Raw genomic sequence first — 23,587 nt, 5'->3', positions numbered from 1 at the left:
AGCCTCAAGCATGGGTGTGATATGATATACATCAACATTTAGAAGTGGTAACGTTCTGTGCAGAAGCTATGTGTCACTAATACATGAGAAACTTGACTTGTCGATGTGTCTGTTTTCTACCACTAACTTGAATTATACTGTTTCTAAAAATGATAGAATTGTTATTTTCTTTCCTTTTTTTTTTTCTGTATTACCGCTTGGAGTATTTCCTAAAGTAAGACACAAACAATGACAATGCTAGTAAGGTTGATGCTTAATGTATAATGACACACAACACATTTTATAGTCCTAGACTGGCTGAATGTTGTTTTTCTTACCTCTGAATCTCCAGTCTGCCGCCTCCAGCCAGCTAGTCTCTAGTCGGCTAGTCTTGAAACCAACCTTGACCCCCGCCTGCCAGCAGCCAGCCTCCACTCCGTTTCATAGGCCTTGGGTTCTTAAGTCCGCCGCTGCTTCGTCCTGGGCCCGCTCCAGCCCCACACCCATCCCTGGGAACCCTCCTGGTCCTGGGAGGTCCTCGCAGCTTTCAGTCTATCTAGCCACCTGTGTCTGGCCGACACCAGCTGCTTCTGCATCCTCTACTATTTTGATGTGAGAGAGTTGCTTTTGGTTGATGCCAGAAAGGATGGAGTTACAGTAGTCCCCTCTTCAGAAGACAAAATAATGAATTACTTTTTTTTTACTTTACCTGTGTATCATCTACGTAGCAACGGAAAGTCTCATTCACTATATGTGTGTAGAAATGTTCTTAGTTTGCACACAATAACCGAAGAGTTCAAATCATTCCGAACTTTGACATCAACATTTGAATGCTGCACAGCTTCTTTTTTTTGTCTATTCATTCTGTTCATTCTATATTTCTGCACAGTTCAGTCGTTCAAGTTCTATTCATATGGCACCTTTCAAACGAATCAAATGCAATTCAAAGTGCTTTACAAAGGGTTGTCACGACGAAAACAAGACGGAAATGTAGAGAGACTAATTCACACCAAATTTAATTAAGAAAACTAAATAATATAAATATTAAAACACTGAATAAATGTATTATGGTAAAAAGTAAAGAAGTACAATTAATACAATAAATTAAGAAATAATATATGTATACATACTAAAATGATAGCATAAAAACACATTTAATAATAACAAACAATAATAAAAAACATAAAATAATGAAGCCAGACTGAATAGATGGGTTTTCAGTTTCTGTTTGAATATTTTCATTTGGTCCCCGGTCGTCACCTCCCTGGCTTCCAGCTTCACCCTGCTCACACTCCTGCCTACAATCAGTGATCAGCACACAGCTCGCCAATCATCTCATCAGTTGTGCTCTGCTATCCCATGTCAACCTTTCCCTTCATCAACCCTTCACCGCTCGCTTCATTATCTTTTTGTTGATGAGATACTTTTATTTGTTCCACCTCTCTGTCTGCACTTTGCTGTAATGCCTCATTGAGATTCAAATATTCCATAGTATCCATAAAATCAGTGACTTAAGTCTGAGAAAGGCAGCATACATAAAATAAAAACGTCGTCATACTTTGATATAAAATGAGATGACTCAGCAAACTAGGATAAAAACACTGATTGGTCTGTGGATTATTCAAATTGTCAATGGATCTCTAGAGTTTAGCATAAAACAAAGATGTTTGAGATATGTAAATGTTAACTGTATGATTTATTTGAATCTTCACATACATACAGATACATACATGAAGTTTGACATCAGATTCAGAATCACGCTGAGAGTGAGACGGAAAAAACCAGGTCAAGCCGAACCTCCACGAAGATGACAGAGCAAGCCGGACAGACTGCCACCAGAGTGAGGGATAGAATGGAAATGTACGCACAAAATCCAACATGGTCGTCTACCTGTTGCGTAATTTTTTTTTTAATATGTTCTTAAAGATAACAACAATAATCACACAAAATTTTGTGACCATCAAATTAACTTTATCCCAACCCTTTCGTGGGTTTGGGGGCACTATGGAGCCCATTGGCCAATTTTTAGCACTTTTTGAGCAGCCCAAGACCCTCAGTAATGCGATTACGCACCAGAAAAATATGAATCCCCATAAAAACAAAAGGTTCCTTGCAAGTTCAGTGCCAGGGACCGTTTGGCCCGAGCACTTTTGTGCTTTGGCCCTAATAAATCGTGAGGCGACAGTGAGAGCAAGAGCTGTGTAGCCAAACGACCACCACCAGTTATATACATACTGGTGGTGAAGTACCTCCACCTTAAATGCTTGGGACTGTAGTGACAAGGAAGAAATGCTAGAGGAAATAGGTATGTGAATGCCCACCAAAACCCACAGACGGAGGGCATCCGAGGGAAACTTGCGAGAGAGGCATGCACAGCTCAAGTTATGCAGTTATCCCAACTGACGCATAGTTGGTGGTAGAATAAGCCAGGCCTCCTGTCCTGGCCGACTGACTTACAGTATTTAAAAGTGGCATGAAGAGACAAAGTCACTGACCCTTAATGAATTGGCCGGAAATGTCTCGCACAGGAATAAGAAACTGGGGCCCCCTTCTGGAGCCTACCAGCCAGAGCTCGCCGGTAAACCGGTCTGGTGTCCGGGCCTTGGCACATGGGGCTTGGTCAGGCACACCCTGAAAATTCTTCATGGGGGCGCCCTGCGGTTCCACCACCTGCGGGGATAGGCATTGGGGTCGGGTGCCTAGGTCTCCGGAGCGATATCAACTAGCTGGGTTGGAGTTTCCCCCGGGGAATGAGAAGGTCGCCTCTATGCGAGTCGAGAGGAAATCTCTGTGCCGATGCACCGAACAGCAGTTCGGAGTACCCGGTCCTCTTGGAGTCTCTGTGTCGATGCACACTCCAATGTTGACTTGCAGACTGAGTAGTGCTCAGAATTACTTTTCTGCTATATCTAATCTTACGTCCTCAAGTTACTTCCATAGACTGTACTCCTTTCTATCGATGCAACGTTTTTTTTGCCATACCTTCGCCTAATGTCGCCCTAGCCTGGACCAAAAACAGCACTTTGTTAAATCTTTGCCTATTTTTCAGGGACAGGCGTTTGTGTAATATGATATAGCCATCCTTAAATTATTTGTGATTATTGTCAAGAGATTTAATTTCATTCTACAAAAGTTTGATGATCTGACAAACTCAATTTGAAGTATACTGACCCCTTAACCATGCAGCTTAGGCCTTAGCAGCAATGGCTGCCAAAGTTCAAAGCAAGTGGGGATCAGCATTTCATTCACAGAACCTAGTAATATATTACCCTGCAGGTGAAGCTGAGTTTATACTTCAGTGTACTTACCTGTTGATACCACCATCTCCACCACAACTTCACACGCAATCTACATAACCAGGCCCTGTCCTGTGTGAAAATAATATTCTCCACAGCAACTGTTTGAATTTTTTCACAAGATTTCATTGGCTTTAAAGACAGATCAGGTAATGTCGGTCCTTTTCTACCGCTGCCAGTCTTGGATGAAGGTCGACTTGGCAGACCTGGCGGCTGCACTTCTGGTACCCATGAAGTGAAATGTTACAACCTGATTCGCCCTTGCGGTCATTGCTCTTCTGCGATTAGAGGTTTTCTTTAGTTAGTTAGTCATAATTAGATTATTGTTTGTACATCAATGGTTGTAGTGCAAACAGGAACGGCTACTCATGAAGGAAACATGACTTTTCTTTGTGCACATTTGCTAAAATGTAGATGATCATCTGCATTTATGGAAACTGTAGTTTCTCCCAAATAAAAAACAGAAAAAAAGATTATAGGTTTGTTTTGTTTTGTACTTAGTACATCATTTCACACAGGTCTCAGTCTTATATTCTTGTAATGCTGATAATATTCTCTATCAATTCATTTACATAGATATTTGCCCTGTGATGAAATCTGTGGACATAAGGTGGAAAGAGTCATTCATTTTAAACTGTGTAACTTATTTTCGTCACAAAAACAACCTAGAACATGTAAATGGTAAATGGACTTATTGTGCCTTTCTCAAAGGTTTAACACTACATGTCATCGTTCACCCCCATTCAGACACTGATGGTAGGGGCTACCATGCAAGGTGACTAAGTGTCTTTCCCAAGGACACATCGACATGGACTGGAGGAGCCGGGGATCGAATGATCTTCTGTTTGAAGGACGACCCGCTCTACATCTGAGCCTCATCCACTCAGCTTGTAAAGTGTTGTGTAACCTTCTCAAAATAGTCAATAACCAGAATGACTATATATTTCTTGAACGGTTTTGAGGATTTTTTAAATTGTGTACACTGGAACCCATTTTGTCGTCTTGAGACCAAGCCAGGCTTAATTGTTTTCCATTAACTAAATTTGGAATTTGCCAATTCTGAGAATCTACTTTAGGGTATTATATCTGCCAAAACACATATCACCATGTTCAGATATAAATCAATAAATAAACACAAGTATTACATCCACAAAGGACGTTCAGGAATCTTTTCCAGAAATATTTATGAAATACAATACTTTACGACTTTCCAATTTGATGGTGGAAAACCCTGCCTATAGCATGTTTTTAAATTCACCACATATTGACGATGAGAATCCTTCAACTCTGTGCCAGCTTTCTTTTCCAGGTATCGCCAAACTTCTCAGTATGACATATATTCTGTGAATGGATTAACTGGAATGTTCCACAGCACCAGTCCCCATACCAATGCCAGATGTGTACTCAGTAAACAGGCCGTATCAGTCTGAAAGCAGACATTGTCTGAGATTGTTGATAGATCAGGTACCATAACCATGAAGACTGGCACTGTGTGCCAACATCTCACCAAATGGGACACTGTGTCCCACAAGGTCAGATGTTGTGAAAACCCCCTTTGTGACATGAAGCAAAGGGTTTATTTAATATGTTTTAATATTGAGAAAACAAACCCAATGTGTAGAGCCTAAAATTCAGACTCCTAAAAAAAACCTGGAGTTGTTACTCATTAAAGTTGAATTAGTATTGATTAACAGACAGCTGGACACCTCACACAGCTTGTTAAAGCACATATCGGAGGACTGTGGTGTGACATCAATAACCTTTTTAACTATTGTTACCTCCTGGATTTAAGTACGAATGCATAGTCTCACTGATGGGATCTGGGAAACAATCTTTTCATATTCTTAAATTCGGACTAGCACCTCAAGATTTTAAGTTCATAATTATGCGCTGACTCCTGCTCGTGTCCAAGTGGGCTAAAACTGACTGGTCTTCTTTCACAAGGGCCAGAGGCAACATGCAGGATATGTTGACAGAGTGAGATTATGCAATGTTAGATGAGGTTATCCTTGAATACGGAGATGTGTTGCTTCAACTCTATCGCCATTTGTGAGGTTATAATAACACACACCTATGAACTGTGCTTCAGATGAAGTGGTAAATGACCGATTTAATCCAATTTAACTTTTTCAAAATTAACTTGAGCTTGAACCTCGCGGGACAATTTTTTTGAATAGAAATTCACTGTATTGTGTTTGTGCTGTTTTCCCCTCTGCCATCAGAATACTATGTGGGAAAAGACCAGTGTGTATATGGGAGATTGTGCTTGGAAGAGGAGGAATCAATAAGTGTGACACAGTGCGCTGGGCTCTATTACCAACCCTCAGCTGGGCAAATATGTAACAAAGCGTAAGTCTGCGCCGTTGGCATAACCTTATATAATGTTACAAAAGAGCTGGGTTGGATTGAAAGAGTTCATCCGCCGACTATCTGATGTGTGTTTGGCTACAGTTTGACCTTGTTGGTGATTTGATACCATTGTTGAATAAAAATGTATCAGCAGTGGCTCCAACACACCCAAGTGAAAGCATTTATATTATATTAAAGGGAAACTATGTAATTTGTAAATGTGGTGAGTCCACTGCTGTAATCTCTTCACTGGGACTTCCTGCCAGTGATGACCACTGCAGCGTGATGGGCCTTTGCTGCCCCCCCCTCCACGAGCTATTTTTGCCTAGTTTTTTTTTCTAAATATCACAACTGGGAGCACAGTTAGCTGTAGCTGCAAACAACTTGGCTGTGTTGGGCGTTTCAATGCCATCTACCCTAGACGCCATCTATGCGAAGCATAACAAAGCAACGGTGAGGAGGAGAGAGCGTCGGCGGGATGGTGCAACCACCTCCATTTCTCTTAGTATCGCTTCATAGATTTAAACAATTAACAATTCTCAAAGAGTCCATTCCTCTCCCGGCTCATCATGATGTGTCATTGAATTTTGCCGCATCTCAATCCTGTACCTCGAAACAATAAACTTGCTGCCATATGGAGAAGTGGGTGGAGCCATCACCTCATCTATAATCCAGACTCTGTTTCAGGTTGAATCTTTGTTTTTGTTTTTAAATTAATGAAGTATGAATGCCATTAAGTATTTTGTCATGAACAAACTATCACGTGCCTCAGGGTCATTATGCAAGTCATTGTTTGGGAGAAAATTCTCTGTTGTACTCGACAGTGTAATATCACCTTTAATGGAATGTATCGTCACATCATGTAACATCATCAGATATGTGACTGTCCTGACAGCCTACTGCTGCTGGTGATGACAATAAATCAAAAATATATATATTCTATTTCAGACTACTGACAAGTTATTTAGTATTGATATTTGGTCCAATTTAGAACTTGACATTAATGATAAAACATGATGATATAGCATGTGCAGACATGGAGACACAAAGACAAACACACTTGGATGGTCAGCATTATGCTGGCACAGAGGGCATGAGTCAGGGGCAAAGTCTTGTTTTCATCCTGCTCCTCCCCTTCAGACGAGGGATTAGCGGAGGTCATTCTAACCAGCCTAGACACACACACACACACACACACACACACACACAAACACAGACTCTGAATGGCTGCCAGCACAATGGCTCAAAGTGGAAAGCAAGGCAAATGATGACCCCGTCTGCAGTGAAAAGTTGTTGAGGCCATATCTATGAGGAAATCCTCTAATTTAAGAGCAAACCGCCTCAGACTTCTCAGTCCCTCACCAAACATATTTGATCATATGATTCATATAAATAACATTAATTTACTATAACTCACAGAGTCAACATGGGGTCACTTTCTCACATTGTTATTGCATCATAGTAGCCAGAAAAATGGAAATACAAGACAATAAAACATAGTTCAAATACAAGTGAAATATTAAAGCTGCGAGCAGCATTGATCGGGCCCTCGCACCTTAGTCAGACATTTTGCCAGGTCTGAAGCCTTGAATGTTTTGAGCGTAGCTCCGAATACAATCATAAATATAAGCCTGTAAAGATCGACAAAAAACAGAATGTGTGTGAATGCGCTTCAGTGTTTGTAACATAACAGACTGTCAAAGTAAATACAGCTCGTTTGTTTGTGCAGGTAGCTCTGACAATCACTGCTGAGTGACTCAAAGCTGGAAGAGTGAAGGAGAAATGTGGGAAAAAAAACATTGTTTTCTAGAGAAATATATTTAAACCATAAGGTGAGCCCATGTAATATAATCTATAATATATGAATTAGGCTGGATTCAGTTTGATTTTATTTAACAAAAGGTCACGTTGCATTAAATTACGTTACATTACGGCCTGGCTCCAAAACAAACAAAACAAATTCACTGTACTATTAATGAAAACTATTGTTATCCAATTACGGTAGCGCTATGACTATGAGTTAATATTGACATGCAGAAGTCTTCAAGCCACGACTCTCTTCAAGCAGGTCAAGTTTGGGAGAGTTTTGACAAAGTACAGTCGAGTTACAACAGCTTGATGAATGATGGCGAACCATGGAAAATGGCCGCCACACCACTCCCACGCCGTTCCATGAGTTTTAATCACTAAAGGTCTTTACATTGTACTGCCCACATTTGAAGTTGATCTGATAAGTTCCCTAGGAAGAGTTTGTTAAAGTACAGCGCCTATAATTTTTAGGAGGAGATGGACGATATGCAGGAGGTTTACACTGAACTTACATTACTGAGTATTACTCACCATTTATTTTACTTTGATGATTTATTACAGGAGTAATAAAGTTACTAAGACATAAGACATTTCGATTCAAGCCATCGCTCTACTTAAGGCAAAGGTAAAAAACCAGACTGTTTTTCTTAGCTCCTGTAGAGAGAAAGTTCTGCAGATTCCAGGGTCGTACTCGAAAGCAACTTCAGCCAGACATGTGTTTCAACACCGTGACCATTTGTAGAGACAAGCTTACAAAGAATCCAATTTCATTAAGATTTCATGTCCTTTTCATTGTTGTGAAGAATGTAACAGACTGACACTAAACTATTAATACAGAGATGTTTAAAAGCATCTGCTACTTCTTCTGTCCTCTTGCTGTAGGCAAACACACAGCTAATTGTTCCGCCTTCAATTAGTCCAGTTTCCCATATTACAAACTGTGCTAAAGTCTCTCTTAGGATGAAACAACACTGCCATCTGGTGGAGTGTCACACCTTCTGTAGCAAACTCTACCAAATATCAGGATGTGCTTTCATATGACTGTGATGCAACTTCCTTGTTCTCAGCTGGCTGGTCCCCCTGGTTTGTCTTTGGTTTCAACCTGTATCAAGAATTTGACCCAAAGACGATATCCTCCTTGTATTGAGGTTTTCATTGGCTTTATTTTTCAACATTATCTTTTGGCCTTTATTGGATAGGATATGGCAAGAAAGGGGGAAGCAAAGGTGTTGGGGTTGGATTCGTACCCGGGTTTGCTGCGGTAAGGACTCCTCCCACAGGTGACCTACTGGGGCACACCTTGCTGCATATTCTTAACTCTTAGTTCTATCTGTAGCTACATTGGACCATTGTTATTTTGAATGTACACACCAATCACTCCATGTCTTTCATGTGATAAGTTGGGATAACACTATAAAGCCAGAGAATCCAGCTTCCCATCCTAGTTCATATTTCTATGTATGTTTACATATTGCTGATGAAACAGTTATTAATTATGTTGCTTTTGTTAGAAGCATGACTTCTCCCAGTCATCCGGGCTCTATTCACATCGAGGGCTACGATTGCAAGTCTTCTACTTTCTTGTGTTGTCCTTGGTGTTGTTATAGGTGTGTGTGTGTGTGTGTGTGTGTGTGTGTGATGTCATTCTCTCTGTCTTGTAATGCCAAATAAAGCGAATGAAGCAGTCTGAGTCCCACTGTGACACAGAATGAGGAGACTGAGCAGATCCGGGGGCTGATATGGTCAGAGAACCAGGGTGAGAACTAGAGGCAAGGGCCACACACTGGCAGGCTGCTGGTTGGTCAAGCCTGGCTCCAGCTCCTGAGGTCTGCCGCTCAGCATGTCAATGACCATCACAACACAGAGGACGCATTCTTTGGACAAGCCCAGACTGCTCAGAATAAAAGAGCTGCCATTTAGACTTGCTTGGTCTTGGTATTTACACCACATCCTGCAGTTATGGAAGTTTTAAGGTTTATTTTCAGGTTGTGTTTTGATTGTATAGGTAGACTTGAATTATCATGCAATATTAACAATTTAAAAAAGAAAATGTTTCAACATCCATTCTGTTCAGTCATCCATTTACTGCGGCTATGCAAAAGGCCACAAGGTGCCCATATGGAGCTGACTGTGGGTAAACAGGAGGAAGAAGAAAAGTGGAGAAAAAAATAGAAAGAAAATTCTGTAGTGAGTTCAGTTAAGATATGTCTACTAGAGTTTATAATATGCAATATGAAAATGTTTGTTGCCCCTGTGAACTTGAATTTACTCAATATATCGTCTTTTATGCAAGACCTGTGCGATATAATGAATAGATTAGTATTCAAAACATTCCTAGTTACTGATTATATACTATCCATAGATAAGATTATTTATATCTTTTAAATTTATTAAATTATTAAATATTTTAATCCGGGATGTTTTTTTGCTTTGTGTTCCCTTGAAGTATATTTGTGAAAGATTAACATGTTTATTTTTCATATTTTTTTTTTGTTTGAGGCTGTTTCAAGATTCCTTATTATTTTCCATCAATAGGTGTTGAGAAACTGTTACCTTGTGTCCTTTCACTACATGGGTATGAGTTTTAATGATGCTTTCAGATGTCGAGTTATGTCAGACTGTTTGGTCCAAGTGTGGGTGGAAGCCAGTCCAGACTAGAAAGCTTTTTATTAAAATGATTTACTGAAATCATGACATCATAATACAGCCATACATCCAGTCAGTGGGCATTGGACATTCACTAGGAATTCTAACATTCGGATACTAAATGTCGAATGGATTACAAATCACTGAGAAAGAACAGACTTTCAAATTCCAACCTTCATATTAAACATTCAAGTGTGTGATGGGAAATTAAAAATAAACTCTGATATGAACATTTACCTTTGACAAAGATCTATAAGACACTACTGGCAAGCAAAACATTACTGAAGGAAAAGCCCACCCTTACATATGGTTACAGAGTTAGAAGTATCCCAGCTGTAGGTTCACCCTTTGATGAAAAGATTGCCCTTATTGGTGCTCCCAGTTGTCTAAACCTGGAAATATTATGGCACAAAGTTATGTGGTCTATGTTTGGTGTGTTCTTTCATGGGAATGAGAAAATTCTCCACCAAAAGCAGATTGAAAATACCACTTTTTAACGTTTACATTTGGGGTGGATTTTTAAGACAAAAGGTTCAGTTGCTGATAACTAGTCTTGATTTCATAGCAGTCAACCATTCAGACTTCGATAACGTAGTCAGAGTTGCCACAGATCACCCCAGCATCTTCATAATGGGCACAGTTATGTGTCCCCACGTCGGCATGTTTGCAGTCCAGCAGGCTGGACTCGGTTCCTTCGCACTGAACATCATCCAGAAGAATCTGCAGATCCTTCCCCTCCCCGAACTCTGAGTTCTTGGCTGCTTTCAGAGCGTGCCTGAAGCCCAGCTGCCGGCAAACCACTGCGGCGTTCTTGGTGTTCCACAGGTCGTCACACACGGTGCCCCAGTGCCCGTTGACGTAGATCTCCACCCGTCCGCGGTCGCTGCGGCCCTGTTCGTCTCCAACCAGCCTCACAACTCCGTTCTGGAGCTCGGGTGCACTCTCCGTTCTGGATTTGCCCTTCCTGCCTCTGCCTTTCCGCCTCGAATGTCTTGGTGATTTGGTGGTAGTTGTTGGTAACGGGGTGGTCACTTCTGGTCCTCCTAGACGATAAATGAGCTCTTCTAGCCAGTCGAAGGACTCTGTGGGTTGTGGCTCAGGCATGATTTTGTTTGGTGGCTCAAGGCCAATTAATGCTAATAGAGAAAGATGAAAAAACAAGACCAAATGTGAATATAAACTATGAATTACCCATGGATGTCACAGATTGAATTTGTTTTGTAACTCAGTCAGTAGTGAGGTAGTGGACTCACTTTCCTGGGGAACAAACTTGATGAGGTTGCTTTTCACTCTGACAGGAAGAGGGTCATAGTGACATTGTCTCGGTGGAGCACGTCTGAAAACGAGTAAAAAAAACGAATTAAATATCGTTGCACATAAAAGACAGAATTCAAGCAGGCGGACGCGTAAAAGAACATATTCCAGTCTTTTAATATGTAGCAGCTCTGGTCACAACAACAGCGAGGAACCATTAAACGAGCTGAATTGGCTGGGATACAATTTAGGTGATGCACTGCTGAGAGAAATGTCAGAGAAAGCCTCGAGCCGTCCAAAGCAGTGTCAGAGGAGGGAGATTTAGGGTACCGAAATAGAGACATCTCCACATTCAGCAGAGGAAAAACACTGATCGAAATCTTACATTCAGACCAAGTACGATCACGATACTGCACATCCCTCAGGCTCACAGAGAAGAATGACATGTCTGTGCTTGTAATAAGGAGCAGATGTGTGTCTTACACATCCATTTCAAAGAGCTGCACCTACTCTCTACGCAGTGAGCAGTTACTGTACATGACACATTACACACGTTTCCTTTGTGTTATGGTGGTGGAGTAAAAAAAAAGCAAAGTAATGATGATGTTGCTCACTGTATAGAACCCTGTCTCTGCCGCAACTTGGACTTGTCCATGTCACCCCTAGCAGTGACAGTAATGGACTGAACCATCTTGTCCCCGGTCTGTGTGAGCAGGATGGATCGGACACGTCCACGGTGTTGAACTGACTGAGTGGTGTACGCTAAGAAACCATACCAAAACTGAAATAAACCTGAAATAGTCCTGTTGGAGAAGACCGTGGACATTTCTTCATCACACCTTCTAACAGCAGGCAGCAATACTTAGCTGCAGAGCTCCTATTACTCACCTGGAGGGGTCCACTACTTTATAAATGACTCCTGAAGGTGACGTAGCACTCGCTATCCCAGTTGACATGAAGTACAGCTCGCCTGATGGAGGAGAAAAACAAAACAATACATTCAGATGACATCACACAGGAAGAGAAATTACAGCTAGTGCAAAACTCAAGACGCTTTCTGAGTTTTGGGGGGTGTGCATGTGTTCATGCTTTACCGGCTTCATCCTCTGCAAAGGAGATGATGTACTGGTGGTAGTTGTTGATGAGTCCAGGAAAGGCACAGGTTAGGCCCATCCCCATACATATCTCGTTGTAGATCCAGCGCCCTGTGTTTCTGTCCTCCCGCAGACTCATCAAACGCCTGCAAAAGGAACCGACTTACAGTGAGGATACATAGAACGTGAACCTATGTGAAGAAAATGGATCCTGGAGGATGTCAAACAGCGAGATGTCCCCAAACAGAACCTGAGCCACACCGGCTCCTCTCCACCATGACCAGTGGTGGGAGAAGTATTCAGATCCTATGTTTACTTACGGTGAGTAAAGTTAGTTATCAGTAGTTATCTTCAGGTTTGTGTCTGACATCCCGTTGTTACCATTCTTAATAAGCGTTTTAATAGCAACAGAAGCTTCTGAGGTTGGTGTTATTTTCAAGAAAAATATGCTATTCACCGGATTCAACCTTACCCGCTCATGAAGTCTCCAAATATGTACATGCCATTCATGTTGGGGTATTCACAGCCTCGGTACACATAGCCACCAGTCACTGACTTGCCCATCTTGTGAGGGTAGGCATAAATAGGGAGGACGTCATCTGTGAAATATCCCAAGGGTTATTATTAGTATTGTCGAGGTTCTACTTCATCACTTTTAGCCATTTCTTTACTTTTTTTTTTACTTAATTAAACGTGTGCGTAAGTAAATTTAAAAGGTGAATATAAATATAATCTTAATGAATAAGTCCATATGATAATACCTAATATTTAAACGTCCAACTGCTGCAGCCAGTCCTTCCTTCCACATAGTTTGTCTTTTATAATTGCCAGAATGTTTCATTTCATTCACTATCAATGTAATTTATATTTATTTTAATAAAACTAATCCACATTTAAAAACCTGTACTGTAATTTATGGATCTGTGAAAGTCACTGCTTTTTCCACAACACTGTCCTGCCAATATTTCAGAAGAAAAGCCGAGTATTAACATATGAAGGGATTCTGTCCACGGAAAGACGTGAGAGGGCTTTGATTTCTAGAACAGAAACTGGAAGTATTAAATTAAAAATAAATATTTTTCTATTTTCATGTCTGTGACATGATCCACAGGTACAGACATCGAAGAATTTAGAAATGTTTGACAGTATACTGTCAAAAATAACTCTAGAAGAGAAGCAGCCGACACACAGCCAAGCGGCACCTGAGGCAGTGTGGCCAGGAGTTACAGTTAAGTAAATCATGTCAGAGGTTATGGTCAATGTGTAAAATATGGGGCGATTGACACTTCAGACCCCTTGAAAGCCTCAATAGCAAAATGAATTGTAACTTGCAATTCTCACAAAAATCTCTTAAAAGCTTCCTAATGCTCAGAAACGTTCATTATTCATACTGCAAAACATTTATTCGCATTTCTGAATAGTGAGTGCGAGATACGATTTTCTGACGTAAACGACACGGCCGGCCAGAGACGCAACAGGTTGCGAATAGCGAGCCTGTCTTCATGTCTGTTTGTGGACCTAAACGTACTCTTTGGACAAATTTGATCCATGACAACCTGGATTGAGGAAGGACATTGTCTCTCCTCTTCATGGATATCAGACTGGCAACTAGAAGAAGCTGAGCCAAGGTCCGTGAGTCGGGTTAGAGAGAGAGAGGCAGAGGGCAGTGTGTGTTCTGCTGCAGGGCATAGTTGAGTTGTGTGAGTGGCCCTATTGTTAATGATATAAGCCTTAGTGATGTGTGTGCAAAGTGTGTACTTGCAGCCATGAAATCTGGTGTATTATGTATTGAGTGAGGTGGTGTCTGCAGTCGAAGGAGGAAAAAAAAAGCAGGAAACCATTTGACTGACCAGAGCATGCCTACCTAGCGAGCTGTTGGCACACAGCTTCTTGTCGTAGCAAGAGAAGCCCTCCTTGGCTCTCCATCCGTAGTTTCGACCTTTCTCAATGATGTCGATCTCTTCAAACTTGTTCTGGCCCACATCCCCGCAGAAGATGCGTCCTTTGCCCTCTTTGGTCCGCGGGTCGCCCCGATCCACAGAACACCTCCACATGTTGCGGACGCCGTAAGCATAAATCTCAGGTCGCGCCCCCCGCTCGTGTACGAAGGGGTTATCTGGAGGAATTCTGTACAACGGGCCTCTCTCATTGTCATTCACATCGATGCGGAGAACTTTACCCAACAGAGCTGACCTAAAGTAGACGTGGTGATATGGAAAAAGTCATATTTCATCTCAAATGCAAAGAAACATGCAATTACTTTTAAAAAAACTACACTGACTTTCTATAGTTTGACTAAAATATGGATCAGACCGTAGCTCTATAAGGTTCTTTGCCAGATATTCTAGAATTAGGAGTATCTTTGGTTGCTTCAGATTATTTGAGGTGTTTAGTTTTGTGGACATCTTACTTGTTCTGGGCATTCCCAAATTTCCCGAAGGGATCTCCTGCCATTCCACCATCCCCTGTGAAAACATACAAGTAGCCATCATCTGCAAATAGAAGTTGCCCTCCATTGTGGTTGGATGCTGGTTCATCAATCTCCAGAATAACCCTGGAATGAAAAGTGGACGTGAAAAAGACAAAGAGCTGGTATTGGACCATTGCCGTTTGCTAGCCTGGATCAGTCCACACCTACCGCTCAGAGGCATGATCCACCACATTCATGTCATTGGCTGACACATGGAACTCACTGATCCTGATCCTCTCATCAAAACCCACCTCCACTGAGTAATACACATAGAGCTTCCCGTTGTATTTGTACTTGGGGTGAAAGGTGAGTCCCAGAAAGCCTCTCTCGTCACCTTCCCATGAGGACGTTAACACCGCCTTGGTAATGTTCAAAAATGGTCTCTCCAGCTTGGACCGCTCAGGAAGGTACGTCCACACCAGGCCTACCTGTTCCGCCACGAAGAACCGATGCGTGCCATCGTTGGCATGCACCATGGCAAGCGGGTTCCGCAGCCCGTTCGCAACTTCTTCCAGGCACAGCTGCAGGCAGCCGTCGGAGTCTGACTGAACCCGGCCCAGGTTCTGGGTGAGCTTCTGGCTGCTGAGCAGGTGAGGGTAGCAGTAGTCCACATCGGCAAGCTGCAGATGCTGGCAGAGACGCGTCTGGTCTTCTTTGACTTCGGCTGTGTGTGGGTCGTCAGACAGGAAAGGGATTGTAGAGCTGCACTTGCTCCAAAACTGGGAGCAGTAGTCAGGACAGAGGCCAGGAATGGTCCTGACTGAGGTGCTTGGGTCCTCAGCATCAAAGAGGTGCGCTGCATATGGAGAGCATTCCTGAGCAGATGAAGAAGAGAGGTGAGGCAATACAGAGGAAGACCGAGTATGATGTGTAGTAGAGATTTCATTAAACCCGCATTAACTGTTTTTTGGCCTGTTTCATCGCCTACCAAGTTGAAACTTTGTAGCACACGATGGTCTGATTACACATCCAGCAAGATCTACATTTGTATTCATTTGAAGTCATGTTTCTGTCCACCTGATGAATATCACATTTAAGTGCATGCATGCTTATCATATGATAAGCATGCATGACATCATGGTGGAAGTTGCAGAAAGCAATGTTGTTTGTCACCCTCAAAATAGACAATAGAATTAGTTGTTTTTAGTTTATTTGTCATCCTGACATGTTTACATTTTAAAGTTTGAATTACACAGAATACTGAGGTAAAGTTATTGCAATATGTTGGTGTCAATTTCCCTGCAGATAAATGTAGTAATTAAGGCATATTTCTGACAAACCTTTCTGTGAAACTCCTTTACATATGAAGGGGAAGTTCCCTTTTTCTAAGTGTATGCTATGCCAAAGCATCATCAAGACAAATAGACATTGGTGACGTGACAAGCAATTTCCGGTTGATTGGTCTTTGCCCCGACGGAGAAACGTGCATAAATAAAAACAAGGACGTCCCAAATCTTCCTCAGTAATGAACAGAGAGAGAGAGAGAGAGAGAGAGAGAGAGAGAGAGAGAGAGAGAGAGAGAGAGAGAGAGAGAAACATGGTAAGGAGCCCACAGTGGGAGCCTGTTGTGGGATCAGATGATGCCAGAAATAAAAGGGAATGTGTAACACTGGGTACATCTGCCTGATAATAAATTGCAGGCCCAGTTGCATAATCAACATCTCAGAGGTCTCACAGCTTTAAACCCTTCTCTCTGTCTCTGCATCTCATGTGTGTGACTGCTGTAGGAGTTTACAGAGAGATCGGTCATCGGTACCTTCATTCAGCGCTTCAGTTAACTACAGGAAAAGAGGACGCCTTGACATTTTGTACATTTACTGTAAGATCAAATCATTATGTTGAACTGGTTAGTGATCATATGCCTTCTTCTGCTCAGTCAGTGATTTAAACTGTTCGGTCAGACTATTGGCGCATGATGGAGACGTTTGTTTGGACGACCTTTGTCCATGCATTGCCTACCTGGCAGAGCAGCTCCAGCACGAACCCAGCACAGTTGGCATATCCATTATAATCAAAATGATCCATAATCTGGTAGTACTTTGTCTTCAGCTCCTGGTCCCTCTGGTAATCACAGCAGCCGAACTCCTTGTACATTACGCAAAACTCGAGCTCCCTTAGCGGTCGGAAGGGCGGCTTAAAGTCCAAACACTGCGGGTGTAACGTTACAGGTGCGACGCACACCGCAAAAATGCACCAAACGCCAATCGGCGAGACCCACGGTCGACCCGGGACTTTGCCGTAACGCCGCTGCATTATGGCGTGCGTTGGTTGGAGCTCATGGAAGGTGAAGTTGTGCAGAAGCGACTTCCTATGTGCACTTTGCTCTGCCTCAGTCGTCCGCGTTATGTGGCTCTCTGACGTGGTGAACCCGGGCTGTGTGTGTGTGTGTGTGTGTGTGTGTGTGTGTCCGCTGTCCCGGAACGTAGCGCACTAAAAAAGGGGAGGAAGCCGACGACGGAGGCTGCTCAGCAGCTACAGGACACGCGGAGAGGCTGCTCTCTGTGTAACACCGCTAATAACACTGACAGCATCACCAGTAATGTTATAATAACAGTGACGTTACAATCTACAAGAATAAGCCCAGTATTATATTGCCTTGACATTTGTTTTCATTGAGAGTCCAGTCTGCTCCATCATAATTAGAGCGCGCGTGCATTGTGGGACAGTGGGTTCTTCTGTTATTGTAGTTTCTTGTCATAAGCTTTTATCTTTCGCAACATATTATTGTTGAATACTCATGCATGTCATCTCCTGCTGCCCAGCAGAGGGCGACCTTACCCAGTGTGAATCTCTTCCCTCCTGGATCGTCGCCATAACGGTTATATAAATGATGGTAATCCTGATAATAATACCTAGGCTACTGAAAGGCTGCACACTACAGGCAGCCTATTGTTTGAATCCAGGTCACGGAAAGTTGGAAGATGAATGTATTTAAAATATAAATTAACTTAATGAAGCGGGGCACTCTTCACGCAAAGGCCTACATTCAACCTCTAATTGATAAAGTGCACTTATTTAATATTGTTTTAAGATAAATTGGTGAATAAATCATTTGACAGAAAGGAATGTCCGATGGAGGTCTTTGTGAGCTTAAAAACAGATGGAGTAGTGTGTGGAACATAACTACATTCATATTGTGAGCAACAGTGCACATTAACAGATCACAAGCCTATATTGAGACTAGTGACCTTCTGCAATCCCGTTTATAAATGTGTCCTATGTTCCATATGTCGCTTGCTTGGTATTTCCTGATGAATAAAATATGTTTTTCAGTATTGTATTCAAAGGGAAAATGTCACATATATCAGTGTTCCTTGTGCCAAATCTTTTCAGAATTTGATCTGGGACAGTTAATGCTGAGTTCTGGGACACTAAAAGGCTCAGAAAAGCCTACCTTAATCTATACAAAGGAATGTTTTACTGTCTATCAGATATACTTAACAGCTCATAGTCTGTATGTTATATAATGTCTATGTCTAACTATATGACCTACATAGAAAACACATAATTTAACAAATTATCTACAACAAATATGTCGGATTAACAATAAAAATGAAGATGTGATGAAGTCAAATGTAACATTGTAGTTAAGGTGTCTCTCTGCGTTGCCATTGTAGTTTGTAGGCTAAAACATTGCTTGGAGGAATCTAGTTAGTCAATATATGGATAAGTAAATTCATTTGTTCCATTCGCATAGTTAACTGGTATGTAGATTAAAAAAAACGTCTTATATTTGATGTCAGTGTGACTATAAAAGCTATGCTTTGACTTATCTAGCTAGTTAGCTTGTCGGTACGCTAAGCCAACTGACCAATCAGGTTGTGAAGCCTGATCTTCAATCAAATACAGTAGCTGCACAACAAGCAAAACATTTTACTTAATGGTTACTTTCTCAATTAAATAACACACACACACACACACACACACACACACACACACACACACACTCTGTATAAATATATGTATATATATGTAAACACATATATAACTGTCCCACATTAGACAAAACATGCTATCCAGCGCAGGCAGGTGGTCACCTGATGGTGGAGCAGAGTCACATAGAGCGACAATCCAGAGAGAGGACACATATTATATGCAAAAGTTTCCATTTTTTTTATTTGGTCATAGACACTTCTATAGCCCTATAGGACCTGGCCTTAAATATGACAATATATTACAGCTAGCGCCCTCATATTCCTTGTATATATTTGGGATAATATAATTTGTGAGCTGGAGGGTTTGTTGTACCATGGAAATGCCTAGTAGTGCAGTAATAACTAGTGGCCTTTCTTAATATGTGTTCTTGTCTGTACTTCTGTTCTCGTGGACTCAATCTCAGCCCAGGTACTATTCCAATTCAAAAGGTTGCATCGAGTCAAGCACGGTCCAAATGCCCCGATGTGGCTTGCTCCGCCCATTTTACCGGGGATGCATCAAAGGTGACTTGTGTGTACTTGGGACAGCCAAATATCCCAGAATACATTTCACTCCAGCAAGAGGAAACAATGGTGGAGGAGAAGTCACACAACTGTAAGTTTAAATGTTCTAAATACTGCTGTTGTTAAGTCCCGGAAAGTCATTTTAGGATGTTTTCAGGCAAGAAGTTAGTTGTTGAAGCATGAAATCTGTGGTCGGTTTGTCAAGATTCAGCAGACGTGAAAATTAGCTCCGTTGCTGTCGGAGATGTTTGGTGTTGCTAGCGTGATCGGCAGTAAACCAGCACCGGGGGCTCAGCGCTCATGGTGCCCGCCTAGAACAGCCTCATCCTGGCAAGTCTTGTTGAAATTTGCCGCTGATATTGACGTCTCCGTTGTACGGTTTAACATGAACTATACTTCGGTTTGGTTGAATCTAACAAACAATCTTTTGGACTCAATAGTCTATTGTTAGTTTACAGGTAACGTTAAATCAGTTTAGGTGAGGGCAAAGTTAAGATTCATAATTTAATATATGAATTTAACGCTAACGTTGAACTTGCTGTCTTTTAACTTTTGACCTACTCGTTAGCTTGTCTCGATCCATATTATACAGACTGGTTATGCTGTCTATCATTGTGCATTATGACTAACATTTAAGCAATATTTTAATTAAGGGACAACTGAGGAAACCCGGGCCCTTATTGAATGGCGGGCGGCCAACGAGAGCCATTTTACAGGCCGGCGCTACTCCTGCAAGACTGGATGGGAGTGAGTATTGATTTAAAGAGCTTTTATGTGTATGTCTAGGGGAGAGATGGAGCCTTGTGCAGTCTCAATCTGAAATAATGAATGTGTTATTGAAGTGGCAACGTGTAACTGTGGTTATATGTCATGCCCAGGGACTTTGTTACCAAGTCAGGCCTGACGGTAACTATGAAACAGGCCAGGAAGAAATTTAAAAGGACAAATACAAGGTAATCTCTGCTTTGTATTATATACTGAGATATACTTAATGTGATTCCTTGAAAAGAGTAATTTGCCAGGCCAATTGTGAAACCCAACAGACGACAGGGATGCAGTGGGTGTTCTTTGGGACTGTGAATACATTCAAACAGTCAGCTTCACAGTGTAGTAAATAATACCCTACTTTCAGGAGCTTAGGGACCCCTCCAACGGGCAGAGGGGTGGAGGCCAGAGTGTGACTGCTGTCACCTGGCATTACAGTGTAATGGATGCTGCACTCCAGCAGCAATGCCTAATTAGCGTCTCTTCTTGAAAATATCCACATGCTTTAAAAAAAGTTGTATTTATAAATAATGCAATTTTATTAACATTGCTTAGGTACAGTAAAACATGTCTCTGTACTGACTTCTTTAAATGCTAACTTGTTACAGAGGAAGAAGAGAGGAGGACTACCGTCAACACAATGGAGAGTATTCTTTAAGTTGGATGTGGAATGGAGACTGATGGTGATGAGATCAAGGAGAAACACAAGGTCACTGTCGGTTGCTTCCTGCAATGGCTTACTGGACAGACACATGTTCCCATCACCTCAACAGAGAGAGAGCAATTCAAGCTTCAAATTGAATTTGACCACGATTGTAGAGTGCGCTATGGTACACACACACCATATGCTTTCCTGTCGTCAATGAATGCTCCAACTCAATAACTTTGCCGACACAGCACCTCAGCTCATATCCAGAGTTTGTGAGCAATGTAACACGCTGTTAATAACAGTAGGGAGTTAAATCGTTCATAGATGTATATTATGTCAACGTAGTCAAGTAGTTTTAGTATTTTAGGTACATTTTGTTTATAACATACTTGACTTGAGTGTGACAAAATTGCAGCAAAACGGGATGTATGGGGCAATACCCTTTCTTTTCAATAAAAGCCCCCCATGAGACTGTGGATGAATGTCTGGTTGCATTTCGTGGGCGGTGTCCCTTCAGACAATACATTCGAGCAAACTGGCCAAATACGTTATCAAAATATGGGAAACATGTTATGCACAGTCCAGCTATCCCTAGAATATGCAGGTGTACACTGGTAAATCCCCTGAAAAAATCAGGGCATGAGGGTGGTACTTGACATGGCTGAAGGACTGAATGGTCATAACATTACATGTGATTTTTTTACATCGTACGCCCTGGGTGAAGAACTGCTGGAAAGGAAGGTTACCATGTTGGGGACAGTGAGAAAAAAACAAGCCTACAAACCTACAATGCCTTTGTAATATGGAGTGAAATACACAAGGACTGGAACAGTGGAAAACTGAGTCGAAGGAGGATTTTCCTGGAGCAGCTGAGTTACACGTTGGTGAAACCTCATATCGAGAGAAGACGGCGCCTTCCAAGAGCATCAACAGCTGCTGCAACTGTTGTGAAGGACATCCCAACAGAGACACACACCCCAACTCCTCCAGTGGGTCAAACTGCAGGCAGGAATTGTGGCAGGTGCCATGTCTGTCCCAACAGAAATAACTCCATGACCTGACATGGTTTTAAAAAAGCTTGCTCTCCAAAATTGCTCGTCAAAATCTAATCCATTGGGAATACCTAATGCAACAGATGGCCCTCTTGCTACTGCATATAAACATACACGGTACTATGCTTCTCATTTTGGTGTCTTAAATCCGGTTGAGTACATTTTAGATGCCCAGAGAAATAGGACATCACAATATATCCCTCCATTACAATCTTTGCAACATTGTCTCTCTCATAAATTTGTCATTGAACACCTTAAAACTCCAACAATACAAGACCAGCTATTGTCTTGTCCCCAAGAGTACAGAACCATAAGAGATGGTGAGTACTATAAACAAAACCCTTTTCTGTCAGGTGAAGGTTTGAGAATAGCAGTTAATCTATATGTAGATGATTTTGAGATTTGTAACCCTCTTGGGACATCTCGGAAGAAGCACAAACTCTGTGGTGTCTACTGGGTTTAAGGTAATTTGCAAGACTTAATTATATTAGAACAGCATGGTGTCTTTATTCTTAACTTGGTCAGTTTGTTGAAGGGTCTGTCCAGTGTGAAATAGCTGACAATCTTGGAGCCCATGGGACAGGTGGATTTGTTGAGAGTTTTTCTGGTGGGTCAATATGCAGGTTTTGTACTGGAGATAAATCGGAATTTCAGACTAAGGATGTCAAATCAGGTGCTTTCCAACTTCGAATAAGAGACATCCATGATGTTCAAGTCCAGGCTGCTCAGGAGAATGCAACTATTTGCTGTGGTGTAAAAAAACCCAATGTGTTTTAACAGAGCACCTTTCGTATTATCAAGTTAGCACTGGTTATCCTCCTGACATTGTGCATGATCGCTTTGAGGGTGTTGTTCCAGTTGAACTTGCATGCCGTCTATTGATCTCCAAAAAGAATCTTCACTCGTGATGGCCTTAACACATTGATCCAGACATTTCCATACAAATGGGGGGACAAAACCAATCGCCCCCATGCCATACCACGTTCTTTCCCATCTTGCAACACATCTCACAACCATCTAGCAATTGCTAAGATTGCTTCCCTTTGTGATTGGGACAATTTTACCAGTAGATGAGCCAGCATGGTAGGTGATCATAAGGACATAGTTTAGTTGGTTGTGGCCCCAGTTCACACAAAAGAGACCATTGTTCACCTTGAGGCCAAGATCCATAATCACAGACAGCACTATCTAGAACTCCTACCAAAACATCACTACTTAGAGCACTATCCGCAAATGATTCGTTGTTTCAGACCTCTAATTGCACCGTGGTCTATGAGATTTCAGGCTAAACATAGCTTCTTCAAGCAGGTTGCACGTTATACTAATTGCTTTAAGAATATACCACGTTCACTTACTGTTAAACACCAGTTCATGCTTGCCTACCATACACATTCCTCCAGTCTCATGAAGTCATCCTTGGAGGTCACAAATGTCTCAATCATGCCTGTTGATGTCCTTAATGAGGAAGTAGTGTCTAGCCCAAGAAATGATGAAATACACAAAAACCAAAGAACGAGGTCAGATAATAACAAAATAAAGATAATATGATAAAAGTTAATAATTAAAGATAAAGGAAAGATAATAAGAGGAAGATGTGAAAAAAGTAATTTAAATGAAATAATGATCAAACCCTCAAATATGTAATAAATTGTAGTAAAGTAGCAGTATTTTATTGGACATCATATTTATTTTAATATGAGCTTTAAAATGTAGCATTCTGGTGCCCTCACAACTGTGTTCCTTGAAACATCAACTCCAGAAGAGGCCAGGTCAGCAACAATCATC

At 41.6% G+C, this 23,587-nt stretch overlaps 1 protein-coding gene and 1 pseudogene across 1 annotated transcript; one reads left to right on the top strand and one right to left on the bottom strand.

Moving 5' to 3' along the window:
* Window positions 1–10,083: 10,083 nt before the first annotated feature.
* hhipl1 (HHIP-like 1) lies at window positions 10,084–17,296 on the bottom strand. The gene is made up of 9 exons (XM_068717649.1): window positions 16,857–17,296; window positions 15,066–15,712; window positions 14,838–14,981; window positions 14,292–14,620; window positions 12,900–13,026; window positions 12,428–12,573; window positions 12,222–12,303; window positions 11,333–11,415; window positions 10,084–11,215 (listed from the first exon to the last, which is right to left on the bottom strand). The coding sequence occupies exons 1-9, from the start codon at window positions 17,148–17,150 to the stop codon at window positions 10,656–10,658; spliced, it is 2,412 nt and encodes an 803-aa protein (XP_068573750.1). The 5' UTR covers window positions 17,151–17,296; the 3' UTR covers window positions 10,084–10,655.
* A 3,882-nt stretch (window positions 17,297–21,178) lies between these two features.
* Window positions 21,179–21,811, top strand: LOC137877952 (piggyBac transposable element-derived protein 4-like; annotated as a pseudogene).
* The last annotated feature ends 1,776 nt before the right edge of the window (window positions 21,812–23,587 follow it).

This window comes from Cebidichthys violaceus, unplaced genomic scaffold (assembly GCF_023349555.1).
Source record: "Cebidichthys violaceus isolate CVI_PGR_0920_01 unplaced genomic scaffold, fCebVio1.0.p SCAF_22, whole genome shotgun sequence".
Lineage (NCBI taxonomy): Eukaryota > Metazoa > Chordata > Actinopteri > Perciformes > Stichaeidae > Cebidichthys > Cebidichthys violaceus.
The sequence above is the reverse complement of the archived record's forward strand: the minus strand, read 5'-3'. Positions and strand labels throughout refer to the sequence as shown.

What these genes read in the sequence shown, in the direction of transcription:
- hhipl1 (XM_068717649.1), bottom strand. Translation starts at nt 17,150, where the DNA reads ATGCAGCGGCGTTACGGCAAAGTCCCGGGTCGACCGTGGGTCTCGCCG. An exon ending in TTTGGGAATGCCCAGAACAA is followed by an intron (nt 14,621 to 14,837) that starts GTAAGATGTCCA and finishes CGTCTACTTTAG; the next exon opens with GTCAGCTCTGTTGGGTAAAG. An exon ending in CAAGTTTGTTCCCCAGGAAA is followed by an intron (nt 11,216 to 11,332) that starts GTGAGTCCACTA and finishes TTTCTCTATTAG; the next exon opens with CATTAATTGGCCTTGAGCCA.